Source organism: Malaclemys terrapin, chromosome 19, assembly GCF_027887155.1.
Source record: "Malaclemys terrapin pileata isolate rMalTer1 chromosome 19, rMalTer1.hap1, whole genome shotgun sequence".
NCBI lineage: Eukaryota > Metazoa > Chordata > Testudines > Emydidae > Malaclemys > Malaclemys terrapin.
In genome coordinates this window covers 291,671-318,145 of record NC_071523.1, presented here as the reverse complement: position 1 = coordinate 318,145, position 26,475 = coordinate 291,671, and the positions used below count along the sequence as shown (strand labels likewise).

General features: G+C 45.8%; 1 protein-coding gene across 5 annotated transcripts in view; it reads left to right on the top strand.

The window, feature by feature from the left end:
- The window catches only part of HP1BP3 (heterochromatin protein 1 binding protein 3), a 75,864-nt gene that overhangs the window by 25,200 nt on the left and 24,189 nt on the right, over positions 1–26,475 (top strand). Inside the window, exons 2-8 of one of the 5 annotated variants that reach the window (XM_054009073.1) lie at positions 1,654–1,853; positions 2,326–2,410; positions 5,755–5,902; positions 8,037–8,196; positions 10,754–10,897; positions 11,773–11,853; positions 26,274–26,428. In XM_054009073.1, coding sequence (XP_053865048.1) covers positions 1,758–1,853; positions 2,326–2,410; positions 5,755–5,902; positions 8,037–8,196; positions 10,754–10,897; positions 11,773–11,853; positions 26,274–26,428 — 869 coding nt within the window. In that variant the 5' untranslated portion in view covers positions 1,654–1,757. Of the gene's footprint in view, positions 1–1,653; positions 1,854–2,325; positions 2,429–5,754; positions 5,903–8,036; positions 8,197–10,753; positions 10,898–11,772; positions 11,854–26,273; positions 26,429–26,475 lie in introns of all 5 variants that reach the window. The other 4 variants (XM_054009072.1, XM_054009071.1, XM_054009075.1 and 1 more) reach the window with 4 other exon arrangements.

Sequence of the window (26,475 nt, the reverse complement as noted above, 5' to 3'; positions counted from 1 at the left end):
ATAAACATGCATTCTTATTGGTTATAACCTTAATACATATTCTTCACAACTCGGAGATAGAGGTTTCATTTTTAGAAGGTACACACAAATCACTTTAAAAATGTATAATTTTGAAAACTTTTCAGATTGATTTTACAGCTATATCAGAAAATGAATGATTGGTTATTTCATTTACCAAAGGTAATTGAACCAGATAGTTCACCTCCCAGTTACTTCATAAACATCTCCAATTCAACAGGTTAATCATTAATATTTGGAGGATTTTTTTGCCATGATGTATTAGGAGGAGAACATCGCCAGACAGACATTTAAATTGCTTTGTTTTAACTAAAACAACGTTATGTATTCAACAGCAAACATAATATTTTAACAAAACAAGCATATGAATTTTTGAATTTCATTAAATCATCAAGTTTTTTAAAATCAGGTTTGTTTTTGTTAAAATTGTTTTCAACTAAAATAGTTAAATGAAATATTTAAAAAAAAATTAAATAGTCTGTCAGCCAGGTCAACACGAGAAACTTAAAATATTGGCTTCTAATATTAAAAAGGTTAGCTGCTAACTCAGTCGTCTTCACCTTCATTTTTCCTGTTTGTTCCTAATCTGGAAAAGAAAAACAATTTTTCTGCTTTTTCAGGTCCCAAAAGATTTCTCAATTTGGAATGAATTAGTCCAAAGGAAAAAAATATTCCTTCTACACTGGCAAAAGAAGCTACTGCTGTTAAAAGTGAGATTATCACTTCAACAGTCTCTGAATCCACGTGCTTAAGTGACTTCCTCCAGTTCATTGGTGTGACTTTCTTTAAAACATCATCAGCAAACATATATTTCTTGAATGGTTCTTATTCCCAGACTGGGTCTCTCTTACTGCCATTATAGGTTTTCCCTTCTAGTGAGAGAATGGTATGGTAGATCTCAAATCAGTTTATTTAATAACAATTTTGCTGTTAACAAGCATGTTATCTCTGGAGATACAAATCCACAGTTTGAGAACTGCAAAATTAAGCATCTTTGATGGTATCTTCTAGACTGAGCACCGAATCCCATTGGGTAGATAGAAAGATTAACCTAAATAATCTATACAGAAGCCCCTGGAACCCCATAAGATTGGGTCCCTAATCCATGAACTATTGGAACTCATATACAAAATTTTTCTTAAACATTACATGAATATATTGTCTCATACTATAGAATTAGAATTTATAATCCCTATTCCATGATTAGATATCTTTGAGCTATAATGTATCTTAATTAAAACTATCATTAAGCAAGTTTTTTCCTCAAAAAAGCATTTTATCGAAAAAATCTGATTTAAATTAAAAAAAATCATTGATTTTTATCCACCCTGTGCTTTAGGCATAGTGTATTGTGGTGGTTCTATTTTTGAATGTTTCTTCCTTTGTGGTCTCCTTTTTTCCTTAGAAGGTGCATTAACAGAACAGACTGCTGCTATAGCTTCTGCCTTTGTCCTAGCTATGTATAATAGTTTGTGTGTGATGTTGTGGCATCTTTATTGAACATGAAGTATATGCTGTCAGTCATGTTGATATAAACAGTAATTCATCCTTTTTATTTTTTTTAAATCTTTAGTTTAATAGAAGTGGTTGTGTTTTGTTTTTTGTTAATCATACCAGATCTTTTCTGTACTTTAGGTTGACTCCTCACTGCACTGTGAAAACCATTAGGAAAAAATCTTTGTGGTTAAAACCTGGGGCTCCACAGTGTTACCTGCACTCGGGGCTAGAAATTAATTTAAATGGCGACTGATCTGTCTGAAGCTGAACCCTTACATCATAAGGCGCTTCCATTGTTAGCGGGAGCTCAGCTGATCCACACGGACAAGTTAAGTGAGGTAGGGTCTGACCCATTCTCCAAGCTCGCCCTTGGATCAGTCCTTGACTTCCAGCCCTGCTGAGGGTTATTTTACACTCTTCCTCCCCTGCTTGTAGGAAACTTGTTTGGAAGTCTGATTAAAACCCTGTAGGCATGCTTCCTCCCCTCCCCTGATTTCCCTGAGATGTGTCTGGTTTGCCAGAATCCTCAAATGTTCTCCTCATTTAATGAATTGAAATGAAAAGATTCTCTCTCATAAATTGTAAACTGGAATAAAATATGTGAAACTATTTTGTCTCCGAATGTGATTCAGAGAAGCTGGTTTGGGTTTTACCTGTAAGTTTAGAAAGCTGACTGCATCAGATCTTGCCTGGAAAATTTCTCCACACACTTCTTCCAGTAGCTTCTAATACTCTGCTTTAGGCCCATTTCAGGAACTTTCTCAGGCTCTTTCTCATATTTTCTTGATTTTCTTACTCTGTTTCTTAAAGAAGGTTGAAGACGACACCATGCCAATCCGTCGTGCTGTGAATTCTTCTGCTCGGGAAACTCCTCCCAAAAGCAAACCTGCTGAAGGTGAGGAGGCCAAGCCAGGTAAAATGAAATAATTGTATACTGAGTTACCAATGTGTACACCAACACAGACTTCAGTTCTGTAATTCCTACATAGATATTACTGCCAAGTTTAGAGCAGTCACTAACAAAGAACTCCCATTCGTACGTCTTTTTTTTTTTTTTGTAATTTAAGTTTTTTGTCTTGCAGCCATCATTTGCAATCTGAAACTGTACCTCACTTACTTACATGCACCAATATAAAACTACATATAAACTAAATTTGTTTTATGATTAATATAGTTGTGGCTTTACTGCATTGCATGAACATGTAACTAATAAGCATGGTCTGTTATGATTGCCTGTTGGTTGTTCAGGGTGAAAGTAGAGATATGTGGCTTTCATTGGTAGAAGGAAGGCAGTTTGCGATTGAGAAGGGGAGCTGACGAATGGAGTGTAGACAGGGTGCTGAATGACTTAACTGCATGTTTTTCTGCTTTTTTCTGTTTTGTGTTGATGGACTATGCAGTTTAGCAAGGTGTAACGTGTTGTGCTCTGGGGACCCACCTCACTTCCGGACCACAGCGTCCCCTTCAGGACACGGCCCTCCAGCTGTGCCCTAACTCCGTTGTCTCCCCCCGTCCGGGGAAACCGGCAGTCCTTCGCCTGGTCTCTCACCGCAGTGGCGAACTACAGCCCCTAGTCCAGCCCCTCACTCAGGGGCAAACTGCAGTCCTTTGGCAGACCACTTCCCCAGGCCCGCCCACTTCTCTGGGCCCCAATGCAGGGACCCTATAGCTGGCAGCCACTCACTGCCTCTCCTTCCCCTCTGCTGCTACCTGCTTTCCCTGGGCCACTTCCCCGTAGCGCCAGCACCTACTTGGCCCCTGTATCAAGGCTTCCGTCTGGGAGCCAGCCAGGCTGGAGCTCCGCTTACACCCCCTGACCTTGCCCAGCACTGCTCTGTCCCAGGCACTTCTCTCTACAGGTAGCCAGTCCTTCTCCCTCAAGCTTCAGGGAGAGACTGAGCTCCTCTCTGCTCTGCAGCCCTTCTTATAGGGCCCAGCCTGGCCCTGATTGGCTGCTTCTAAGCCTTCCTCTGGTTGTCTGGGTTCTGCACAGCCACTCCAAGGTTTGCTATTAACCCTTTGCCAGCCAGTGAGGGGCAGCTACCCCGTCACACTACCTCTTTGTAAAATTGATGTACGTTGCATCTCTGATCATCTGCTGAATTTCTTGGCAAAGTGATTCTTGGATATCATATTGAGTTAATCCCACCGATTCCTTTTACCCTCTTTCTTATGGAAAAATGGAAATTAAAGCAAAAATAGTTGTTAATCCAGCATTTGAATTAATATTTTAAATTCACAAAATTTCAAAGAGAGATGTGCTCAGCAGAACTTCTTAAAGGGAGAGGGAAGATGGCTTTCCATAGTGCATAGAGTAGGTTGGGGCTCTCCATCCAAACAGGTAACGAATGGACAGTTGAAATAATGAATTTACCAGAAGTTTAATCATAGGACTGGAAGGGACCTCAAGAGGTCATCTAGTCCAGTCCCCTGCACTCATAGCAGGACTAAGTATTATCTAGACCATTCCTGACAAGTGTTTGTCTAACCTGCTCTTAAAAATCTCCAGTGATGGAGATTCCACCACCTTGACAGGAAGTTTTTCCTTATGTCCAACCTAAACTTCCCTTGCTGCAATTTTAAGCCCATTGCTTCTTGTCCTGTCCTCAGAGGTTAAGAAGAAAAGTTTTTCTCCCTCTTCCTTGTAACAACCTTTTATGTACTTGAAAACTGTTATGTCCCCTCTGTCTTCTCTTTTTCCTGACTAAACAAACCCAATTTTTTCAGTCTTCCCTCATAGGTCATACTTTCTAGACCTTTAATCATTTTTGTAGCTCTTCTCTGGACTTTCTCCAATTTGTCCACATATTTCCTGAAATGTGGTGCCCAGAACTGGACACAATACTCTGGTTGAGGCCTAATCAGCGCAGAGTAGAGCAGAATAATTACTTCTCGTGTCTTGCTTACAACACTCCTGCTAATACATCCCAGAATGATGTTTGGTTTTTTTGCAACCATGTTACACTGAGTCATATTTAGCTTATGGTCCACTATGACCCCCAGATCCCTTTCTGCAGTACTGTTTCCTAGGCAGTCATTTCCCATTTTGTATGTGTGCAACTGATTGTTTCTTCCTAAATGGAGTACTTTGCATATGTTCTTATTGAATTTCATCCTATTTACTTCAGACTATTTCTCCAGTTTGTTCAGATCATTTTGAATTTTAATCCTATCCTCCAAAGCACTTACAACCCCTCACAGCTTGGTATCGTCCGCAAACTTAATAAGTGTACTCTCTGCTATTATCCAAATCATTGATGAAGATATTGAACAGAACCGAACCCAGAAACGAAAACTCTAAGGCCCTGTCTAGGACCATGCATGACTAGTGAACATTTAGGTAACATGTTAACATTTTTAAACACTACTGTTTAGTATAAACAAAGACTGTGCCCGAAACCCCAGAATAGCGGTGGCCTGAGCTGCTCAGTCACTGCTCTGGGGGTTCTGGCTGCTAGCCCCTGTCCGCAGCCCCACTCACCTTGCTTCTGGTTGGAGTTCCAGCGCAGGCCCCCTGCCAGACGGGGGTCCAGGCCTCCGGCCCTGCTCAACCCTGCTAGCTCCACTCATCTTAGCTGCCAATCTGGGGTTCCAGCCGGTTAACAACTGATCACTCAGAAGCCTGTGTGCTGCTTAAAGTATCCAAATAGGTGCCAGACATTGGAAAACTCAGCAAGGGCAAGGATCACACTAAATTAAAATGCGGATCTTATCAGTGTAATTTTAAATAAAGCTTCTGAAACATTTTGAAAACCTTGTTTACTTTACATATAACAGTAGTTTGGTTATATATATTAGACTTAGAGAGAGAGAGACTTTCTAAAAAACGTTAAAATGTATTACCGGCATGCGAAGCCTTAAATTAAAATGTATAAATGAAGACTCGGCACACCACTGCTGAAAGGTTGCCGACCCCGGTGTAGGAAAAGAAAATTGGGCGGGGGGGGAGAGTGGGTGAAATGAGAAAAGTGAGTTAATTCGGTTTGAGAATTTTTATGTAATGTCTGTTTTGACGCTTGCTCTGGCATTTTGACTGCTAATCATGACATACTGAAGAGATTAATAAATTAATAGAACTATTTAAAGTTTAGTTTAAATGGATCATTTGAGTTTTTCACAGAGATTATCTGGGGAAATGGCTGCTTTTGGGTGTGTTTTATAAACTCTCCCTGTGCCTTTTTTTTAAAGAGTAGAGTTTTGTTTTGGATACAGACTTTGTATTTCCAATTCTTTCATTAGACCCGGAAATCAGCTCAGAGGAATCTGCTTCTACTGGAGAGGAGCAAGAGAATGAAACTCCACCTGCTACATCCAGTGAGACCGAGCAGCCAAAAGAACCAGAGAGTGAGAAGGGAGAAGCAAAGTCTTCTGAAGAAACCAAAAAAGAGTAAGATACTCCTTGCTGAGTGCCTGGAATTGGGGGGGATTGTAGGGGAAGTTGGAAAAATTTTTGTAAAGGATCTTAATGAAAAAAGACAACTAAAATTTTCTTAAACTAAGGATGGAAGCCAAAATGCAGCTGCTGTTTTTGAAGTAAATTAATACAAAATTGAGTATTTTTGTTTTGGGGTGGAACAAATTCCTTGGGTTCATCCAATAGCAGATAACTTTTCCCAGGAAATGATTTGTGTGGAATTTTCCCTTGCAAACCAGATTTGCCTGGAAAATACATGTTTTCTGCAAACCGGTTTACCAGTCTGAATATATTGAACATATTCTCCATCTTTTGGGTTTCCATTTGTGCAGGGAGAGGGATATACTTGCGTCACTTGACTGCTGACCTGAAATGAGCAATTCTTCTTTGAGGTGGTTCTGCATATTACTGTTTGTGGGATGTACATACACACAAACTCCTGTTTTGACCCAGAGAATCTACAGCTAGTTGTGAAAAGGAAGGCACTGAAGAGGATGGGAACTGTGTACTCTTGGGGCACAGAATGCTTACTTGTGGTCCCAACAGGCATTGCTTTTCTAGAAGATTCCGAAGTGCAGCTGGGCTGTAGGCAAATCCCACAAATGTAAATAAGTAGGAGTAATATTCAGGCAAACTGTCTTTCCTGTCCTAGTCAGAGATTCTGTGTAATGGGCTCCACTGTTAGCACCTTGTTCTGTTACCGCATTCACAGAATGTGAAGTAAGTGTTTTATTGCATTTGATGCTGTTTCCCAAGAAGAAAACCCTTGAGGTTGCTCCAAACTGGTGTCCCTCCCCCACTTTGTGGTTGCAAATAATTCTTCCTGTTGTGCCACTTTCCAATGAACTGAAATAAATCCTTGCTGCAATTCAAAATCAGTTTTGCTAGACTGATAAATTAGTGTTTTATATGTGCTATGAGGTCCTATTCCTGTAACCTTCTTATGACAGTTACTTTGTCTCTTCCCTGATGAGGCAGAGCCCTTGCAGAAGTTTTATTGAACAGCCAATATGCCATGTTAGTATGCTGTAAGGGTGCTATCAGGAGTGCAAAGCTTTCTGCATTATCTTCTGACTAACTCTGACAGTCCATCACAGGGGGCTAGGTATATACTGGGGTATGTCTTCACTACTGGCTGGATCTGTGGGCAGGGATCGATTTATTGCGTCTAGTCTGGACGAGGTAAGTCAGTCCCCGAGCCCTCTCCTCCTGTCGACTCCTGTACTCCAGCTCAACGAGAGGCGCAGGCAGAGTCGACGGGGGAGCAGCAGCAGTCGACTAGATCTAAGTACATCAACTTCAGCTATGTTATTCACATAGCTGAAGTTGCATAACTTAGATCGATTCCCCCCCCCCCCCCCCCAAAAAAAAAAAAAAAAAAAAGTGTAGACCAGGCCTAGGAGCCCTATGACAATGTAGGTATAGTACTATACTACTGGCAAAGTGCTCCCAGTGTGGACACAGCTTGTTCTAATAAAACTGTACTTTTGCTCACATAGTTCCTTCTAGGTATCATGTCTGTTCTCTCACACCCTCACCCTCCAAAAGCTTAACCAGGCATCATTGGCAGAAGTGCAGTTTTGCCAATATAACGATTTACATTAGAGACCATTACAGCTGTGTTGGTCACACCTGACTGACACAGGTATGTCCACAAAAGTTTGTAGGGTAGACCTGGCCTGCATATGGGCCTCCATTCTGTCTTGGAACCCTGTGTTATCCAAAGGAAAGTTACAGAGTTGTGTGATATACTGTGTGAATCCTTCTGGCCGAAGGGACAAGGGCAGATCTCTAGTTCCTTGTGTCCTTGTTGGTCTTGAACACGTCTGTTAGTTATGCAATAAATTAATCTGTCTTTTTGAGGGGTTTGGGATTTATCCTCTGGTACTGAACTACCACAGTCTATGCTTCAAAATATATCAATTTAATATAAAGTCCTCAGTGCTTTATCCACTTAGCCTCCTCCTATATTTTTTTAAAAAGCCCTTCCTTTTCAAGACAACCTTTTGAGATTTTTTTTTTTTCCCCTTTGTTTTGCTTCTTTGCTCCATGGGCTGTCTCGGTGCAGTATCTGTTGTCTTACTGTCACTATTTTTTTCCCCCTAAGTGAGAAGGATCAGTCTAAAGAAAAGGAGAAGAAAGTGAAAAAGACCATTCCCTCATGGGCAACACTTTCTGCTAGCCAACTAGCTAGAGCACAGAAACAAACACAGATGGCTGCCTCCTCACGCCCAAAGATGGATGCTATCTTAACTGAGGCCATCAAGGCAAGTGGAAGACTTCATTCCCTTTGTATGTCAGATATAAAATATATTATGAATTTGAGGATTCTTAGGATTCACAGTTGCATCCTTGCAGTTTCTTATCTTGGGACTAATATATACTTAATTCTGACTGTGGGTAAGCAAAATCACCTTTAGCATGTGTTAAGGCATGGACAAGTAGGTATTCAGATACTACAAGGAGTATGTTATAAGTGCGTAGATAAGGCAAGAGATCCTGTATCTGTATTAACATAACTGTGCTGCTACGATGGTGGGGCAGGGAAAAATAATCATAATAGGAGGTCCAGAAATCCCACTGTAATGTTGTTGTGCCCTTGTGTTCAGGTCAGCTTTCTGTATAGACATGAATAATACTGTACTTTTAAAGGGAAACTTCCTTTTGTAGTGTAGTTATACCATTAGCTATAATACATTGTATACTGTTGGACTTTGGTGACAGAAATTCCTTGTGGTCAGATGGGGGTGTGTGTGTGTGTGTGTTTTCTCTCTCTGCTGTCCCAGCTCTGCGGAGATAGCAGACTTTGATTGAGCTGCCCACTAAATCCACAGACTCGGTTTTCAGCAAAGGAACTAACGGTGCTAATGCCATGGCTCAGTGGTACACTAACACATGTATGCTCGTGACAATGGATTGGCTCAGTGAATGGCTGGACTTTCCATTCTTCCCTTGGCCAGACAAAGACACTACCTCTGAGATACATCTTTATACACAGATACAAACAAGTTACATGTTGCCCCCTTGACGTGGCTAGTTACTGCCCTCAGACACCCTGTGTTACTGCCCTCAGTTACCTAGATACCACCCTGTGATGTAGCTAACCGCCACCCATTACCATGTACCTATTGGTTCGATCAAAACATCTCTATCCATCATGCTGTTATCCTGACCTTATCTTCAAGATGGGTTAGCATGTTCCTGTTATCTTTTGGGGAATGTGTTGGTATCGAGGTCTTCTGATACCACCCCTCTGGAATGGGTTTGCATGCATGGCCTGTGCCTAGCACTTCTTAGGAATTTGTGTTTCTGCACTATCAGCCCTGTTCTTGCCAGATTTTGTGAGCAGGCCCTACGTAGCTCGCAGCCTGACTCTGCTTTATATCAGCACAGCTTTGACCATTATTTTAGCTCAGGCCTCTGATACAAGGCTTATGTTTCAAGTCCTCTTTCTACTACACTCTTGACTCCTGGCACTTGAGTTCTGTTTCTCAGTCAGTGATGTAACTGAGGGGGGCTCTTGACTAACTTTTCTCTGTCTAGACTTTGTTCCTCTTCCTGCTTGACTCATTAGAAACTGTTGCATTGACTTTGGTTGACTGCTGGCCTGAGTTAACCAATCTGCTGTGCTTCTGCTTCTAGCTGTGTTCTACCAGGCTTATATTGATTGGCACAGCAATTTGCTATGTGTGTCTTTCAAAGCTCAAAATGGATGAAATACTGCAAATTAAGTCCAAAAATGTCAGTGGTCTTAAGTCTACTTCATCCCCACTTCTGGCTCTGGCCCAAGCTCCTTTTTGTAGCAGTAACACTGCCACCTTCCCCTTAGAACTCACTCAATGCACACTCCCTTCGCAGGGAGTCTGGGCTCCACCAGCCTTGGTTGCAAAAGACTCTACCTCTCCTGCCCCTGCAGTCTACCGAAGTTTCGTCAAAATCCATTGGAGGAAGAGAGAAGAAATGCTCTAAACTCTAGGTTGCTCTAAATCCTAGATTGCTGGCTGTTATTTAGAAGAGGCAGGTAACGGTGTAGATACTAAGGCTCATAACTGTGCTCTGTGTGGGTTAAATTCATCCCATGTTACATGACTGTACATGTGGGTAGTCGTCCTAAATCTACCTAGACCTGCAAATTGACTTTATACCTAGAGTTTCATCAAGTTAAACCCTTGGAACTACCAATTAATTGATTTAAAATAAAAAAAAAAATCTTAAGTAATTGATTTAGGATAACAACTGGGCTACAAAACAAGCAGAATTATAGTATTGTTATAATCTCAAGAGATCTTATACTTAACAAGGAGATTTTAAAGTAACATTTGGTATCCTAAACCTGAATCCCTGAAAGAAGCAACTTTAAAATATGAATTTGTAGCTTAGTTTCTGTTTTTAGCCTGCTAGTTTCACTCTCAACATTCATGGCAAAAAATTGGGAGTGGAAATTTGGCAATTACTTCCGTAACTGTAACTTGGTCTGACATGGGTGGAACATATTAACAGTTGTGCGGTTGTTGTTTTGCTGTAAGGAGTGACAGGCTCTGTTACAACAAAAATTGCTACACCATGACACAGGACAAGTGGGCTGTCCACCTGTTTACCACACTACTTTCATGTTGTCTGCTGTTCAGTCGGTCTGTGAAGGGTAGAAAGATGTGACATTGTTAGTGCTATTCTTTGCTTCTGAAACCAATGTGGGACCAAGGCAGCCCTGGCATGTTGGGCCACTGTGCCGTCATATATGCAACAGTTAATCTCTACCCCTCTGGTCCCATGGAGAGGTAGTTCTGTTGCATGTGGTTTGTTAACTTGTTGGTTCTATTTCAGGCATGCTTTCAAAAGAGTGGTGCATCAGTGGTTGCCATACGTAAATACATTATCCACAAGTACCCTTCCCTGGAGCTTGAGAGGAGAGGCTATCTTCTAAAGCAAGCGCTGAAAAGGGAGCTGGAGAGGGGAGTCATCAGACAGGTAAGAGCCACTTTGAGCAGCACTGCAGAGGTGGGTGAAAACACCCATGTTAACCAAGTAGTGAGACACTCAATAGTCATGTCATTTGGGTGATCTTGTTCTCCCTCATGAAGGTTACTATACCTTTGTCTCAGCTTCTTTGATCATTGACAGAGTGTCAGCATTGTTCTAGGAACCATATACTTCCTAAGTTTCTGGACAAGATACAGTTGTCTATATCTTGATGGTGAACTGTGGTTTATGGCATTGCAACAGCTTGTGTTTTCACCGTAAGTTTTAGCTGTCTCACCTTTGTATCAGCATGTCTCATTTAAAAGTATGTTTTGTCCTGGCAACATCAGATTTCCAGCATCACAGGATCATCTGCTCAAGGCATTGTGCTATTATAATTGCCTTTTGTTACCAACTAGCTCCTTTAGTCTTACAGAAAGGTCAGCCCCTATTGTTTAAAATCACCAGTGCCTCTGAGGTTCATTGTGCTGCTCTCTATGATTACGATAGAGGGCTCAAATCCAAGTCTCTGGATTTGTGGCAGTTTACTGCCAGGATGCCTTCCAATCTAAGACTGTCTTTTGTCAGTTGGGGATGTGGGGGGGAGAAAAAATCCCTGACCGACAAAAGTTTTACCGATGAACAGCACCCGGTGTGGACAGCACTTTGTCAGCCGGAGACGCTCTCCTACCAACAAAGCTACCACCCTTCATTGGGGGTGGTTTTATTTTGTTGGCAGGAGAGCTCTCCTGTGTCCCTGTAAGGTGCGCAGTGTACAGGTAATTCTTTGGCACAATATACTACGTCCTTTCTCAACTGGCCATTATTGAAAGTTAATTTATTGCTTACTTGGGAATGAAATGGAAATTATTCTTTTAAAATAGGTGAAAGGAAAGGGAGCCTCTGGGAGTTTTGTGGTGGTCTCTAATGCAGGGAAAACTGTTCCGAAATCCAGAGACAGAAAGGTAAGATGTATCCGTTTTAATAATAAATATGGTCTCAAAGGCCTTTGAGGTGCCCAGCAAAATACAACAAAAAACATATTGTACAAAATGCAGTATGGCCAAAAACCAGACACTCAACAGCTGCACCTTCCCCCCCAAATATAATCAGTAAAACATGTTCTCACAGGTAATTTTTTCCTATCATAGAAATCATTTATTTGGTCTGTCTAGTTCTTAATGAGACAAGGTGGGTTACATAATATCTCTTACTGGATCAACTTCTGTTAATGGAAGGTACAAGCTTTCAGGCTTCATAGAGCTCTTTTTCGGCTCCGGAAAAAGTAATCCGTGTCACAGCTAAATACCAGGTGGGACAGATTGTTAAGCATAAGGGGTTAACACATTGCAGGAAACCATTTAAAATGATTTTAGCAATAGTACCTCTACAGTCATAGGAAAAGAAGGTTAGTAGGTTACAAGTTGTAATTAGCTGTAAAACCAGTGTCTTTGAGTCCATGACTTTTAGTGTCTAACAGAGTTATGAATTTATGGTCCCAGGGCCTTCTTTTGAAGTTTCCTTTGAGGATGAGGACTGAAAAGTCAGATATGGATATTTGCAAAAAGTATTCACCCACAATTGTATAGTGTGGGTTGTTTTTTTTTTTTTTTTTTTTTTTTTTTTTTCTTCCTGTGCGAGCTCATTCGAGAACGTAGTGGTGTCTCACTTCACCCACATAGTTCTTGTAGGGGCATTTGATGCACTGGCTGAGATACATCAAACATTGTGGTAGGTACATGTAGGACACATGGATTTTGAAAGGAACCTACTGCAGAGTTGTTTCTTTTTTAAAATAAAGCTGTGTTGCTGCATTAAAGACTACTGCAGCTGATCCATGCTAATATGTCACTTCATGTCCTTGCAAAGCATTGAAGCAAATCAGTATTTCTCATCGCTGTTTGCTTTCTTCATGTAGGATAACTTAGCCTGCTGCAGCAGCAATTAATAATCTAATTAAAAACAAGTAGCTAGCAACCTGGCCTGTTGTGAAAACTGTCTGGATGTGCAGTTCCCACACGTGAATAACTATTCACAAATCTTCTGCATTTTCTTGCCTTTGATTCTTCACCAGGATATTTTTGTGTAAAGAGCAGAACTCCCCTTTCTAATCATCCATCTCCTACTACTGTGGAACTGATAGGGAAACCAACGTGTGAAGGCTTGATTAAAAGGAACACCGACTTAAAAATCACACTCCGGTCTTTTTTGTTTCTACAGATTAATAGAACTGATGCAGAATGCATGGGGGAACCTCACCTCTTCAGTTTTGCTTTTGTGCATTTGATGATAATGTAAAGTCAGAGTCACATAAACAGTTAAAAACTTTCACACAGCAATTAGGAATGGGAGAAGAGACATTAAAACGATAAAAAGGAAGATGTGACTAAACCCACATGTGGTCAAGAGCATTCAGGTCAGGTGTATTAACTCTGTTATTTAAGGCTGGGATTGTAAGTGCCCAGCTCCATTAGACTCCTTTGAAAATCCCAGACAAATCCCAGACAAATTGACTAGATTTCATGTAAACAATGCCCCTTTAACTTGTTGATGCAACTTTAAGTTTGAAAAGCTGCCTTATTATAACTTTGTTTTATTAAACATGTAGCCAGGTTCTTCAAGTGCTGATCCCTATTCATTGTGGGTGTGCACGCTCTGTGTACCTGGTACTGGAAATTCTTCAATACCAGTGTCCGTTGGTCCATGCTTGCACTCTGCACCCCTTTGTGCCCCCAACCAAGAACATAAGGGGTGGTGCGGATCAGCAGTCCCTCCAGTTCCTTTTCTACAACTTGTGGTCTGTGATGGAACCCTCCTATGTCCAATTCTGCTCTTCAATGCTTTGCTTCGTCAAACCTGTAAATATTGTAAATAGTTGTTCAAAATTTTAAATAGCTTGAGTTTTGGGTACCTATTATGCCCAAAGTTCCAGGCTTCAAGCCTTGCCTGGCTAGCCCCAGGTCTTCCTACTGAGCGACCCACATGAGAGCTGCCTGTATTACCTCGGGGAAGCACACATCCCTTCAAAGTGTGGCATCTGCCACGCTTCTCCCTGTGTACCAGGCAATCTCACTAATTCAGGCTCAGAAGCTCTGGAGCTCTCCATGAGGCCCTGTTCAGAACCTGGGCCCTCCTACTCCCCAACTACCTATTCAGAGCCTCCAGGCAACACCCTTCCTGTGTCTTGTCCCAACAGGTGGGAGGCCTCGAGAAATGGACTATCAAGTAGAAGCATGAGGAAGGCAAGGGCCAACAACCCCACAAGAAGAGGGACACATCTCCCCATAAATTCTCTAAAAACGGGTCTCCTTTGTCTCTTCCTCCTGCTAGACTCTGTGCCCCAGAACAGGTGCACCTGGACTACAGGAAGAAGATTACATTGACGGTATTGGGAGCTTCCAAGGCGCTGAAAACTTCCAGTGAAAGTACAGTAACGACTCATGCACTGAATAGAAACAGAAGGGATCATTCTCTCTCTGCACTGGTGGTACTGGCCCTGCATAAGTCCTCCACTTCTAAGGTGAGATGGACAGTTCAGGCCAAGCCCAAGACATCTGGCAGGCTGAACCTCAATATGCCCTCTTCTAGGGACTAGCTATTTATACAGATCTGGAATCCTCAGTCATTCTTAGATCCAATCCTGCTATAGGATGTCCTGACTCAGTCAGGCCAACATCCACCAATAGCTTGCCCCAGCTGTGAATTGGAAGCTCCAGTGCAGTCATGTGCTCCCCATCTACTCCTGTTCCGGATAGGTCAGGATAGGATTCCACGGTACCTTTGGCTCCAGTGTTGGAGCATGACATAAGAATGGCCATACTGGGTCAGACCAATGGTCTGTCTAGCCCAGTATCCTGTCTCCCAATAGTGGCCAGTGCCAGATGATTCAGAGGAAATTAATAAAACAGGGCATTTATCAAGTGATTCATCTCCTGTCATCCAGTCCCAGCTTCTAGCAGTCAGAGATTTAGGGACATCCAGAATATGGGGTTGTCCCTGACCATCATGGCTAATAGTCCATTGATGGTCCGTGTTAGGAGAATGTGAAGTAAATAGGGTAAAGACTAAACAATAATAAATAATCTTGCTTCTGGCCTTGCTTTTAGTTTAAACAGGCTGAATAAGCAAGCAAAAGAATGTAAGCAAGCAAAAGTAAGCACAAGGCTGCACTCCCCTCCTTCTCCCTCCCCTTGCCCCCCAGCTGGTAGCCTTACCTTTCAGTAACAAGAGAAGATAAGGGACCTAATCAGTTGCTATGGTAACCAAGCAGCTGGAGGAGCAGGGAAAGTGTAAGGAGGAGACACAAAGTCTGCAAGAAAGTGATCATGGCCAAAAGTAACCTCGCTCCTTAACCCTCCCATCAGGTACATAAGAGGTGGGCTCATCGCCCCCCAGACACAAGACACCCCCCCCCCTCCCAGAACAGAACATGACCGTATATTGGAAGGGGTGGTACCAAGGGAGGGACACTACAAGTATAATTAAGTTTACCAGTGGGGCGGAAGCAAATTCCATTCCCTCTCTACGCTCTCCCTTAACCCATATGGCTGGAATTGGTTCCCATTCCTCTTCCCCCTTCATTAAATCACAGGTGGGTATTCGGTGAGTGGTTACACCTCTGTTCTGGATTATTAAACATTCACATCCACAGGTATCATTTACCTTTCCACATTTTAGCGTTGTTGATTTTCTCCATTCCACCATCCTTTGAATTTTGTTTCTGTAAAACAAATAACATCATTGTTTCTTGTTTCTCATCTTTTGTGTGCTTGTACCTCTTTGTGTACAATGAACCCACTCCTGTTGCCAGTAATAGTAAACTGAGCCCTAATTGGTTAAGGACCAGGTAAAGGCCCTTCCATTCATGAATGGTGGTGTCCTGGAATCGTAGAATCATAGAAGATTAGGGTTAGAAGAGATTTCAGGAGGTCAACTAGTCCAACCCCCTGCTCAAAGCAGGACCAACCCCATCTAAATCATCCCAGCCAGGGTTTTATCAAGCTGGGAATCTGGTATATCACTCAATCACCCACTGTGGTATATTGTATTCTCCTGGTAGATTATACCATGTTTTGACTTTTGCTGCTCCTTGCTCATTTTGCCAGGCCACTGCCTGCTGTGGTTAATTAGGTTTAAAACCCATTCTTGTGTTAATCCATGTATAGTAATCGCTCCAGGTACTGGAGCAAGCGCAATTTCCCACTGTTCCATTGGCCTTCCCATAAGAGCTTCATGGGGGGGGGAGAATCCTGTACCTTTTGATTCTCGGGCCCGTATTCTCATTAGAACAAAGGGTAACAATTGTGACCAATTTTTCCCTCCTTTTTCTACCCCCCTTCTCAATTCACTTTTAATAGTGCGATTCATGCGTTCCACCTGTCCCACAGCCTGCGGGTGATAAGCAATATGGAACAGCTGTGTGATTCCGGTGAGTGCTGTGAGCTCCCCCATCAGATCTGATTGGAAAGCAGCTCCTTGGTCAGAGTCAATTTATTTTTGAAAACCCCCCCCCCCCAACAAGTAAATACCTTATTGACCAGATTTTTAGCTGTCACCTTGGCAGTTTGGTATCCTGTTTGGAATGCCTCCACCCACCTGCTAAAAGCATCTACCACCACCAGTATAAATGGATTCCCCCCCCTGTAATTTAATGGTAGGGGTCCTACATAATCCATCTGTATCCTTTCCCAAGGCCCCATGGGACTTGTCTCATTAAGCTCCCCCCAACCACCCTGTGAGTCTGTGACATTTCCCCCCCGCCCCCCAAGGAATTGTCCAGCATGGCTGGCATCCCACACTGTCGCACTCTACTCTACTGTCTTAGCTGCCTCCAGAAAGTATTTTGATGCGCTACATGAGGGCATCTACCAGTCTCTGCGCTGCTCACTATCCCCACTTTTGGTGGCTGTCTGGCCCATTGTCTCCCAGTTCTCTTGCATTATCACAGTGGACAAATGAGTCCTGGATGCTATCAAACAGCTACACACTAAAGTTGCTCTCTCCCCATCCCAGTCCCTTTTCAGGGACCCGTCTCATTAGAGAATTCTCAAAATAGAGCCCATACTACCAAGTCTTTTACCCGAGGTACTTCTCATGCCTAAAAGAAGGGGGGCTGGAGGCCCATGCTGTACCTCAGGCAGTTGAATGTCTTCAGCGCTCAAAGTTCAGGATGATCACCCTGGCCTCTGATACCCTCCCTCAACTGAGGTGACTGGTTTACAGCCCTTGATTTGAAAGAGGCATACTTTCATTTGGACATTCCCCTTCTCTTCCCCTCCTTTCCTCCCCCCCCCCCCCCCAAGGAAAAAAAAAAGGTTCCTCCTGATGGCCCTGAGGGTCTTTACAAAAGCGCTTATACTGGTAGCCAAGGCAGACCAACATTTTCCTACCTGGAGGATTGGCTGCTCGTGGGTTGGTCATGTCAGGAAATGTAAGCAGCAGCCCCTGCTGCACTTCAGCTCCTTCATTCCTGAGATTCCAGCTAAATTTAGACAAGTCAACTTTAATGCCCACACAAATCATATAATTAGTCGGGATGGATCTGAACTCATTCATAGCAATGGCCTACTTACCTCAAGACTGATTCCTTGCTATGAGGGATCTCATTGCCCAGCTTTGTCTCAGTCCTCAGACTACAGTATGATCCTGCTTGGTCCTGTTAGGTGCACACTGCCATGTGGTTTGTGTCACCCTGTTTGCACAGCTGCACCTGCAGTGCCTCCAAACATGGTTAAGGATAGTCTGTGTCCCAGTCAGGTACTCATTGGACAAAGTTTCTCTTCCATGAAATGTGCTGGTGGGAGAGCAGCTATGACCAGACAGCCCACAACTCCTTGTCCCCAAAAGAATCTGGGCTGCATATCAACCTACTTGAGCTTCAGCCAATTCACAAAGCCTGCAAGATGTTTCTACCCATTATCCAGTCTCCACACATCCAAGTGAAGTCAGACAATATGAACACAGTCCAACATATAAACAAGAAGAAGCAAGATCCACCCCATTCTGCAGAGAGGCAATCCAATTTTGGAATTGGTGCCTCAGACCACCAGATCACCCTCTCAGGAGTACACATTCCAGCAATAATAACTCCCTTTGCAGACATTTCTATGTGGATCACGAGTAGGAACTCCTACCTGTTGATAGTGTAGTGCATTTTTCAGCAAGAAGGTCCTATCTTAGGATCTCTTTTTGACCCAGCGGAACAAGAAGTATCTGTCATACTGCTCCCAGGCTGCCCAGGACCTCAACTCCAAGGGGATGCCTTCCTGGTACAATGGTCAGACCCATTGATGTATGCCTTCACTCCATCCACCTGGTACCTCGTGTACTTGGGTAAAATCAAGCTTGTTGGGGTGACAGTGATCCTGACAGGCCCCTAGTGACTGAGGCAGTTCTGGTTCACCACCATCCTAAAGCTAGCTTCCCATCCTACAACCATTCCTGGGCCTACTGTCCCAGAACATGGGCAGGACAAACCACTCCGACCCAGCTTCCCTGCATCTGGCAGCGTGGTTTTTGGATGGACAACAAGCATAGAGAGGGCATGCTCTCAGAATGTTCAATCCATCCTAAACAACAACAGCAGGAGATCCTCTCAGTGGAATAGCATTTACACTGAAGTGGATACGATTCTCCCTTTGGTTCTGGAGTACCACTTACATCGTGAGGCATCGGGAATACCCCTCGTACTGGACTATCTTCTCTCACTGAAGAAGTCAGGCTTGTCTATGTACTCCCTACGTGTTCCACACGGTAGCTCTCCGTGCTTTCTACGCCCTGGTGGAGGGGTGCTTTACCCATCCTACTACTGTGAAGTTCCTGAAGGGCAATATAAGGACAGTCCCATCCTATTTCTTCCTCTCTCCCTCCCCCCCCCCCCCCCATTTTCCCCCTCCAGTTTCAAAATCTGTCCCTGCCAGGGCGCTTAAGATTGTACTTTCAGCTCTTATGAGACCACCATTTGAACCTTTGGTCTTCTGCTGTCTCCTCAGTCTTCCTTTGAAAAGTTGCCTCCTTGACAGCGATTACATTGGCTAGAAGGGGAGAGAAGGTTGGGGCCCTTATGGCACACCTACCTTATACAGTTTTTCATAAAGACAAGGTTCTTCTTCGAGTGCTTGCTCATGTTCATTCTGTTGTAGGCATGTGTGCTTGCCACATGCACCAGTGCCAGAAGTTTTTTCCCTCAGTAGTATCCATAGGGAACCGGCTCTGGTGCCCTCTAGAGTGCTGCGTGTATGCTCTGGTATAAGGGGCACCACTGGCTTCCCCCGCCCCCTTCAGTTCTTTTTTTTTAACCACCAGTGATGGTGCTGGAACATTCCCTTGCTGCAGCAAGCTTTACTTTGTTATACAGTTAGTGTTCCTATTTGTGATTATACTGTATATAGTTGTTTAGCGTTTTTCTGTTTTAGTTTTTAATAGTTCCCTTAATGTTTAGTGTAGAAATAGTCCCCTACAGGACTTAGCCCAGGGATGGGACATGCCCCGGTCCCCGGATTTCGAGCCTTCTGACTGCTACAAAAAAACCTATATCTGTCAGTGATCCCTACCAAAGCTGTCTGAAGTGCTTGAGGGAAATCCACGTAAATGACAAGTGTTGCATCTGTAAAAGTTTCATCTGCGCACCAAAAAGGAGTGGGACATTCGGCTTCAAGCACTCCTTATGGAGTTGGCCTCTGAACTAGCCAGATTGGACTCAACCCTGAGCACTGCCATGTCAGTGCAGTGTGTGCCACCAACCTCTGGGACCTCCCCATTCCCAGTGCTGGCTAAGAATCAGAAAAAGCCTGGGAGAGGGCAGTATCGTATATCCCGTAAGAGGAAAGAGAGAGCCGGAGGCAAGCAAAGACTTGGGTGAGGCAACTCACCCCTTCTGTAGCCAAGCTCTAGTGTCCACAGAGCTGTCAAGCTTCCTCCGAGACCCGTCCGCCACCCCAAGAAGCGGCCCTTACACCTTCCAGGCCACTTGCACCTTCTGTTGCCGCTGACGCCTGTCAGCGAGGTTGCCCGTTCTAGGGGCAAACCCACCATGGGGGCCCTTTTAGCAATCTCCGACTCCGCAGCACCGATCCCCGGCAACGTCGCAGGTGGCATCCTGTCAGCGGCCTCCAGAGCAACGCCGCCAGCCCTCCAATATCAGTCGGATTACCTGCCAGAGTTCCCGGCTCCACTCCCTGGACTCTAGGCACTGCTGTCTGGATCCCGATGTTGATCACCAGCTGTCTGGCAGAGACCGACAGAGGTGAGTTGCCAGTCTCCAGAGGCCTAGCACCGTTCCCCTGAGCATCTGCATCACTCTCGGGACTCACAGCGCCAATCTCCGGAGTCTTGTCCCCAATCTCCAGATTGTCGATACATCCATGATCTCTGGAATAGAGATGAAGGTCTCCCTGCTCCTGCTCCAGGTCAATAGAGAGGCACCACTCTCAGAGTGCGAGGCGTTGATCGCCGCATTACCCTCACTAATCTGCTATCACCGGAGACACGGCACCAGGTGTCGACATCCCAGTACTGGTCCCCAAGAGAAGAATGTGGGGACGGCCAGCATGGAAAGGACAGACAGGTGGAAGCAGTACCTCCTTGGTCCCGGAGACAAGTTTCTTCCTCCTCAAGCTTGGAAAGCAAGGAAGGTACATTGCCTGCGGGCCAAATCACCCACCGGAGGCATCAGGATTCCCCCTGGTACCGCCTGTGAGCGCATGAGCTCCATGGCAGTTCTGGAACCCCTGGGGGCTTCCTCAGATTTTGGAGCATGGTCAGTCTCAGAGATATCTGAGAAGTAGTTGGCGACAGTCTCCCGCCCGCCCCCTGACTCAGAGGAGGAATCAGAGCAGAGTCCCCCAAGAGCAGCCAGCCTCAGCCGAGGCTCCCCTGGCAGGGAAAACGGAGTTGACTGACCCGCCTATACCTAACTCCTCATCCTCTTCACCTGATGAGGTAGTAGCGAGGCTTTCATCAAGAGCTACTTAAAAGGGTGGCAGTAAACCTGAAGCTAGGGGCCAAGGAGTTGTTGGAACCCTCCACACTATTCAACATTTTGAATGCAGCCGCCCCCTCTTACGATGGCCTTACCCGTCCACGAGGGAGTGGTAAAAGTGATCAAGGCCTTGTGGCAAACTCCCTCCTCCCTGTTCTCCATCTCCAAGTGGGTGGAGAGGAAATATTATGTCCCCGGCCAAGGGCTTTGAATACCTTTATACCCATTCCTTCCTGAGCTCGCTGGTCGTATCCACGGCCAATGAGCGCGACAGACAAGGGCAACTGGGTTTGACCCCTAAGAACAAAGAGATGAGGAAGCTTGATCTCTTTTGGCAGAAAAATTTATTCAACTACCAGCTTCCAATTGAGAGGGGCCAATCACCAGGCCCTACTTGGCCACTATGACTATAACATTATGTTTATAAAACATTTTATAATGTTTTGATCGAACCAACATGTACAAGGTAATGGGCAATAACTAGCCACGTCAGGGGGAAGTAATTTTGTCAGAGGGGCTGTATGTAACTTGTTTGTATCAGGATATAAAAATGCATCTCAGGCGGAGTGTGTTTGTCTCGCCTAGGGAGGAACAGAAAGTTCTGCTGTTCAATGAGCTAATCCATTGTTACGGGCATACATGTATTAGTGGTCCGGTAGAGTGTACGGGATACTAGTACCGTGCTTCATCGACAATAAACCTGGCCTGGTGCTTTCATACCTTGACGGATCTTGTGATCATTGGGCAGTTTGCTCGAGGTCTGGTGTGCCAGCTGTCTGCGCAGAGCTGGGGCAGCACACAGGGAGAACACAGAGAAAAAACACATATGCAGCCGAACATCTGACCACACCGGTGAACCATGACCGCTGATTTGGTAAATAAGCAACCTGTCCTCTGTAGGAATTGCGATCTAACATAACAAAAAAACAAAGCTAGGAAACTCCCCTTATCCCCTCCCTGCAGATCCCCACAAAGTTGGATGAAATTTGGACCCGCTGGATTACCAGTGGGAGAGAGGCCCATATGAATTTTAAAAAGACGAGGGCAAGACCGTGGCAAGGACTGCCTTCCAAGCAACCTAAGACGTGGCGGACTCTGCAGCCAGGACTATGGCTTCAGCCATTTCCATGAGGCACGCGTCTTGGCTGCAATAGTCTGGGGTGTTGGTGTAAGTAAAGGAGTCAATCCAGGACCTCCCCTTCAATGGCCTGGCACTGTTTTTGGAGCGGACAATGGATTATATGGCCCGAAAGATTCTAGGGCTACTTTGCACTCCCTGGACCTTTATACACCAGCGCCCGCAAGAAAGTAATTCAGACTGCAGCAGACCCACAGATTCAGGAGCCAGTCCCGATCAGAGCCCTTCTGTGAAAAGGCCAAGGACTTTAAGCGCCGACAAGTCCAACTGCCAGCCTCCTCGGCTCACTCGAGCTCCACCAGCTGCGTAACAAACAGGTATTTTGAGGGTGTGGTCGAGGGTGACCTTCCAACTGGTATCTTGGAAAACAAAAGGGGTGTTGGATCCAACTGTTTATTGCCCTACCTCCCTGTTTGGACTTCTATAAGATTAGACCAGTGGGTACTCAGCACTGTGGCGGGGGGGTATACCCTCCAATTCCTTTCTATCCCTCCCTCCCACCCCTGCTCCCTGTCCCTCTTCAGGGACCCTACTCATGAGCATCTGCTTGCTCAGGAGGTGCAAGGCCTCCTGTGGGTGGGAGCTGTGAAGGAAGTTCCACAGCATTTGAGAGAGAAAGGGTTTTACTCATTCAGATTTTTTATTTTACACCCCATCCTCAACCTGCAAATCCTCAACAAGTGTCTCAAGAAGTTGAAGTTCAGCACGGTCTCCCTGGCCTCCATCATTCCCCATCAATCTGGGAGACTGGTACACTGCCTTCGATCTGAAAGACGCTTACTTTCATATTTCAATATTTCATGGCCACAGAAGGTTCCTACATTTGTCATCGGGAACACCAGTTTGCAGTGCTCCTATTTGGCCTAGCGATGGCACCGAGGATATTTACAAAGTGCATGGCAGTAGTCTCAGCCTACCTCAGATGTCAGGGTATCCAGATCTACCCGTACCTTGATGCCTGGCTCATCAAGGGCCGCTCTAGGCACCATGTCCAATGCAGTTTCATGACACTGCGAGCCACCTGTCAAGCACTGGGCCTGTTGATAAAATTGAACATTGGTACCGGTGCAGAGGATAGAGTTTATCAACGTGGTCCTCAAGTCTACCTAAGCCAGAGCATTCCTGCCAGAAGCCAGATTCAGGGCAGTGTAAGATCTGATCGCCCAGGTCACTGCTCACCACAGCCCGAGTCTGTCTCAGGCTATTAGGGCACATGGTGGCATACACTTGCGTTGTCCAGCACACGAGACTCTGGCTCCACCTCTCCAGATGTGGCTGGTATCTGTCTGTCTGCTCCCCGGCCAGACCTCAACGGGATAAACTTCTCACGGTCCTGCCGCGGATACTCCCCTCACAGCAGTGGTGGTGCAACCCGACTCCAGTGTTGGAAAGTGTGCCGTTTGTGAATCCATGGCCCACGTTGTCCCTGATTTTAGATGCATCCAACCTCGGTACACTCAGAACTCAGGGGCTATAGTCTCAAAAGGAGCTGTCGCTGCACATAAACATCAGAGAGCTCAGGGCCATCCACCTGGCTTGCGAATTGTTCCTTCCCCATCTGTGCAGTTGTGTAGTGCAGGTGCTGACAGACAACATGGCCTCCATGTTCTGTCAACAGACAGGGAGAAGCTCAATCGTCAGCCTTTTGTCAGGAAGCTCTTCCTCTGTGAGACTTCTGTATCCAGCATGCTACCCGCTTGGAAGCCTCGCACCTCCTGGGTGTCCGGAACACGCTGGCAGATCGCCTCAGCAGGTCCTTCTTCTCTCACCTCGAGTGGTCCCTCCACTCAGTGGTCGTCAGGATGCTCTTCCAGAAGTGGGGAGCTCCCCAAGTGGACCTGTTCGCCACCAGACAAAACAGAAAATGTCACCAGTTCTGGTCTCTGCAAGGTCTCGACAGTGGCTCGCTATCCAATGCCTTCCTCCTGTCGTGGTCAGGTGACCTGATGTATGCCTTCCCACCAGTCCCACTGATTGGCATGGCCCTCTTGAAGATCAAGAGGGACAAGGCACGAATCATTATGATTGCCCCAGCTTGGCCACGCCAGCATTGGTTCAGCATGCTCATGGACTTAGCGGTGGCAGCCCCGTGGGCACTTCCCAGCTGCCCAGATCTGCTCTCTCAGAATCACTGACAATTACTGCACCCAAACTTCACCTCTCTCCACCTCACAGGGGGGGTTGCTGAGTGGCTGAATCCCAAGAAGCAAGTCTGCTCTAGTCAGGAGTAGCAGGTCCTCTTGGAAAGCAGAAAACCCTCTATCAGGGTGACATACCTGGCAAAGTGGAAGCGCCGCTTCAGCTGGGCATTGGAATGGAATATCTCTACAATCCATCCTAAATTATCTGCTTCACTTAAAGCACCAGGGCCTGCCTTGTTCATCGATGAAGGTACGCTTAGTGGCCGTATCAGCCTTCCACCCTCGTGTCCAGGGTAGATTGGTATTCTCACATGAGATGATGATCAGGTTCCTGAAAGGCCTATTCCAGACCCAATTCCCCAGTGGGATCTCAACCCAGTCGTCTCCAGACTCACTGGCTCTCCCTTCGAACCTCTGGCTTCCTGCTCTGTTTCACACTTGTCATGGAAGGTTGTGTTCCTTGTAGCTATTACCTCAGTGAGGTGAGTCTCCAAGGTTAAAGCCCTGGTGTCAGAGCTCCCGTATGCGGTATTCTACAAGGTCAAGGTCCAACTGCATCCCCATCCAGCATTCCTGTGCATGGTGTCGCAATTCCATGTCAACCAGGATATCTTCCTCCCCATGTTCTGTTCAAAGCCTCACGCATCCAACCAGGAGAGGCATCTGCACACCCTAGATGTTAGGTGTGCCCTGACTTTCTACCTGGAGCGCACCAAGCCCTTTCGGTGTCTTCTCAGAGGATTTCAGCCTGGATCACTACCTGCATCTGTATTTACCATCTGTTATGCCCTCAGTTGGAGGCATAGGTGCAGGCATGGACCTATTGAAGAATTTCCAGTCCCGGGTGCACATTGCACATGCACACCCACAGTAAATACCCGTAGAGCAGTGGTCAGCAACCGGTTGATCGTGATCGACTAGTCAATCCTGGAGACTCTCCCAGTCGATTGCGATCTCCGGTGATGCATCGGGTCTGCCACTAAGGCAGGCTCCCTTCCTGCCCCAGCCCCACGCCACTCCCAGAAGCGGCCAGCGGCCCAACATGCCTCCGTGGCCTTGGGGGAAGTGGGGGGAGGGGGGGGAGTGGTGTAAGAGTCTCCGCGCACTGCTCCTGCCTGCAAGCACCGCCCCGCAGCGCCCATTGGGAAACTGTGGCCAATGGCAACAGAGTCTCCTGTGGCACCTTTAAGACTAACAGATGTATTGGAGCATAAGCTTTCGTGGGTGAATGCATCCGACGAAGTGGGCATCCAATACATCTGTTAGTCTTAAAGGTGCCACAGGACACTCTGTTGCTTTTTATAGATCCAGACTAACACGGCTACCCCTCTGATACTTGTGGCCAATGGGAGCTGTGGGGGCGGTCCCTGCAGAGAGGGCAACGTGCAGACTACGTGCCCCCTCCCGAGGGGCTGCAAGGGCGCGTTGGCCCATTCCAGGAGCAGGGTGGGGCCGGGACCACCCGAGGTAAGTGCCGCCCCCTTCAATGGGCAGGTTCTGAATGGCTCTGCACCATTAAGACCAGGAGTAGCATAAGTACAGCAGGACTAGCGTTTGTCTTCCACCACCCAACCTGCAGCCTCCCAGAGCCAGCAGCCCGTGTCCCCTCATGCACCCGAAGCTCCTGCCCCAGCCCTGAGCCCCTTCCCAGAGCCAGCACCCCATACTCCCTCTTGCACCCCAACACTCTTCCCCAGCCCGGATCCCCCTCCTGCACCCAAACTCCCTTCCAGACCTTGCACCCCTCATCCCCTCCTGCACCCCAAACCTCTGCCCTAGGCTCACCCCAGAGACCCCTCCCACACTGCGAACCTCTCAACCCCAGCCCAGAGGCCGCACCCCCTCCTGAACCCCACCCCGCTGAAAGTGAGTGAGGGGGTGGGGGGAGAGCGAGCGGTGGGGGGTGGAGTAAGCGGGGAAGGAAAGATCCTGGGAAGGTAGATCCTGGGTTGCCCTTAAATTCCAAAAGTGATCTTGGGCGTGTAAAGGCTGGAGACCACTGCCATAGAGGCAACACATCTTGCAGAACACCAGTTACTATAAGTAACCTTTCTTTCAACAACGAGGCCATCCTACAGCCCTAGTCCCTGGTCTGATTTTAGATATATTTTGAAAAATATATTTCAGAGAAGTACCTCCACATCCACTCCAGAGCAGCAAGTCAAGCTAGAAGACATCCTTCCGTTGGCATTCACCCGCCTTTGTGAACCTAAGGAAGCTTCATACAGCCTGATCAAAAAATATGTGTCTCAGTATTACCCCAAGCTCAAGGTGGATGTAAGGTAGGTGCAGGTGGTACATATTGGTAATGGGTGTCTCTATCACTGTT